This window comes from Gavialis gangeticus, unplaced genomic scaffold, assembly GCF_001723915.1.
Source record: "Gavialis gangeticus isolate Ggan-Ray unplaced genomic scaffold, GavGan_comp1, whole genome shotgun sequence".
NCBI classification, from domain to species: domain Eukaryota; kingdom Metazoa; phylum Chordata; order Crocodylia; family Gavialidae; genus Gavialis; species Gavialis gangeticus.
In genome coordinates this window covers 164,071,788-164,073,517 of record NW_017729024.1, presented here as the reverse complement: position 1 = coordinate 164,073,517, position 1,730 = coordinate 164,071,788, and the positions used below count along the sequence as shown (strand labels likewise).

General features: G+C 64.2%; 1 protein-coding gene across 1 annotated transcript in view; it reads right to left on the bottom strand.

Annotated features, from left to right (window-relative positions):
• The window catches only part of LOC109297936 (killer cell lectin-like receptor subfamily G member 1), a 4,448-nt gene extending 3,232 nt beyond the window's left edge, over positions 1-1,216 (bottom strand). Inside the window, exons 1-2 of the mRNA XM_019518021.1 lie at positions 747-1,216; positions 161-271 (exon numbers count right to left, since the gene is read on the bottom strand). Coding sequence (XP_019373566.1) covers positions 161-271; positions 747-876 — 241 coding nt within the window. The 5' untranslated portion in view covers positions 877-1,216. The remainder of the gene's footprint in view (positions 1-160; positions 272-746) is intronic.
• Positions 1,217-1,730: the final 514 nt, after the last annotated feature.

Below are 1,730 nucleotides of genomic sequence, written 5' to 3'. Positions count from 1 at the left end.
TTTGTGCTGCAATGTCCCAGGAAGAGGAGGCTGAGCCCTGGCACTAGGACATGCCCCAGGAGGGCAGGGGCTGGAGGGCGGGTGGGAAGGCTATGTCCTGGCCTGCCCCAGTGCCCGGGGGCTGTGCAAGGTGAGAGGCTGCCTGATGCCCCATACTCACGGTGCAGGCTGAGGCTGATGAGCAGGACTTGGCAGAGCAGGAACAGGGTGCACAGACAGCCCAGGCCAATGGCAGCCCCACGCCAGGACAGCTGGAAGAGGTGCTGCAGGGCTGAGGGGGACATGGTCAGCCAGAGCTGGGAGCACGGACCCCGGGAGGGGTCAGCACAGACCCCAAGGAACAGCACACAGGGGCTGGGGATGGTCCCCCGAAACCAGCACATGGAGGGCCAGAGTTAGGGTCACTGGCCCATTGCTGCCCCTGCTGCATATTGTCAACCTCCCCCAGCCTCGGAGCTGTGCCCCCGCCCTGCAGGTCTCTGTGTGCCCCAGGGAAACTGAGGCAGCTGCAGGAGTGGGGAAAGGCCAGGGCTGCCCTGTCCTGCCCGGCTGCGTGGCAGTGCTTGTGCACCCACATGCCCATGAGCGCTAGCTCAGCCCGTGGGTCTGTCCCCGTAAGCTGCCATGACCCCCATCCTCACACATGCTGCAGCTTCCTCCCTGGCCGCCCTGATCTGCCCATCCGGCCCCCAGGAAGCCAGGGTGGGGCAGGTGCCAGGGTGGGCACAGGCCGGGGGGCTCATTACCTGTAGTCGTGGCTGGCGGGGAGAACTGGAGATCAGCGTAGGTGACCTCCTCCGCCATCCTGGGGACTGTCACCGGGCTCCCGGCTGGGAACAACCAGGAACTGCTCCTCCCCACTGCCCACCCCCCCATGACGTGAAATGAAAAGTGTTGCTCTCGGCGGCATCCCCAGAGGCACCAGCTGGGCCAGCGTTCGCCGGGGTGGGGAATCCCCACGACATCCCTCGCTCAAGGCCGCCGGCTCTGCTAGGAACGGGGAAAGGACTCCACTCTCACTAACTAGCCACAACCCCCGGGGCCATGCCAAGGGCTGGTGGGCTGTGCTGGACACCAGCCACGGTGTTAGGCAGGGGCCAGCACCCAGGCCGACTCCAAAAGTGCTGGAGCCGCTGTCCCTGCCCAGAGCTGCCCTTCCGCTCTGCCCACAGCTGTCCTCATCAGACCATGACGCTGTAAACACCTTGGGCCCCCGTTTTGCGGTGGACAGCTGGGCTGTGGGCGGCTTCCCCTGACTGGGGCACACCCTGAAGAGAGGTCCCATGATCAACACAGCAGTGCCTGGGACTGTGGCCAGGCTGCGCCCCGGTGCCCAGTGCCAGGGGCCAGCCCCTGCACGGCGTCCTGTGCACCTTCCTGCAGAGGCCAGCCTGGCTTTGTGCCGCTTTGCAGCCCATGACACAGGCTGGGATGTGGGCCAACATAGTTTCATAGTTTCGTAGTTGGTCGGCTCAGAAGGGACCTGAGAAAATCATCTAGTCCGACCCCCTGCCACGGCAGGAAAATGTACTGGGGTCAAACGACCCCAGCAAGGTGTTCATCCAGCCTCCTCTTAAAGCCCCCCAGGGTAGGAGCCAGCACCACTTCTCTTGGACGTTAGTTCCAGACCCTAGTCGCCCTGACCGTGAAGTGGCGCCTCCTGATGTCTAACCTGAATCTCCCCTCTGCCAGCTTGTGACCGTTATTCCTGGTCACTCCTGGCAGTGCTC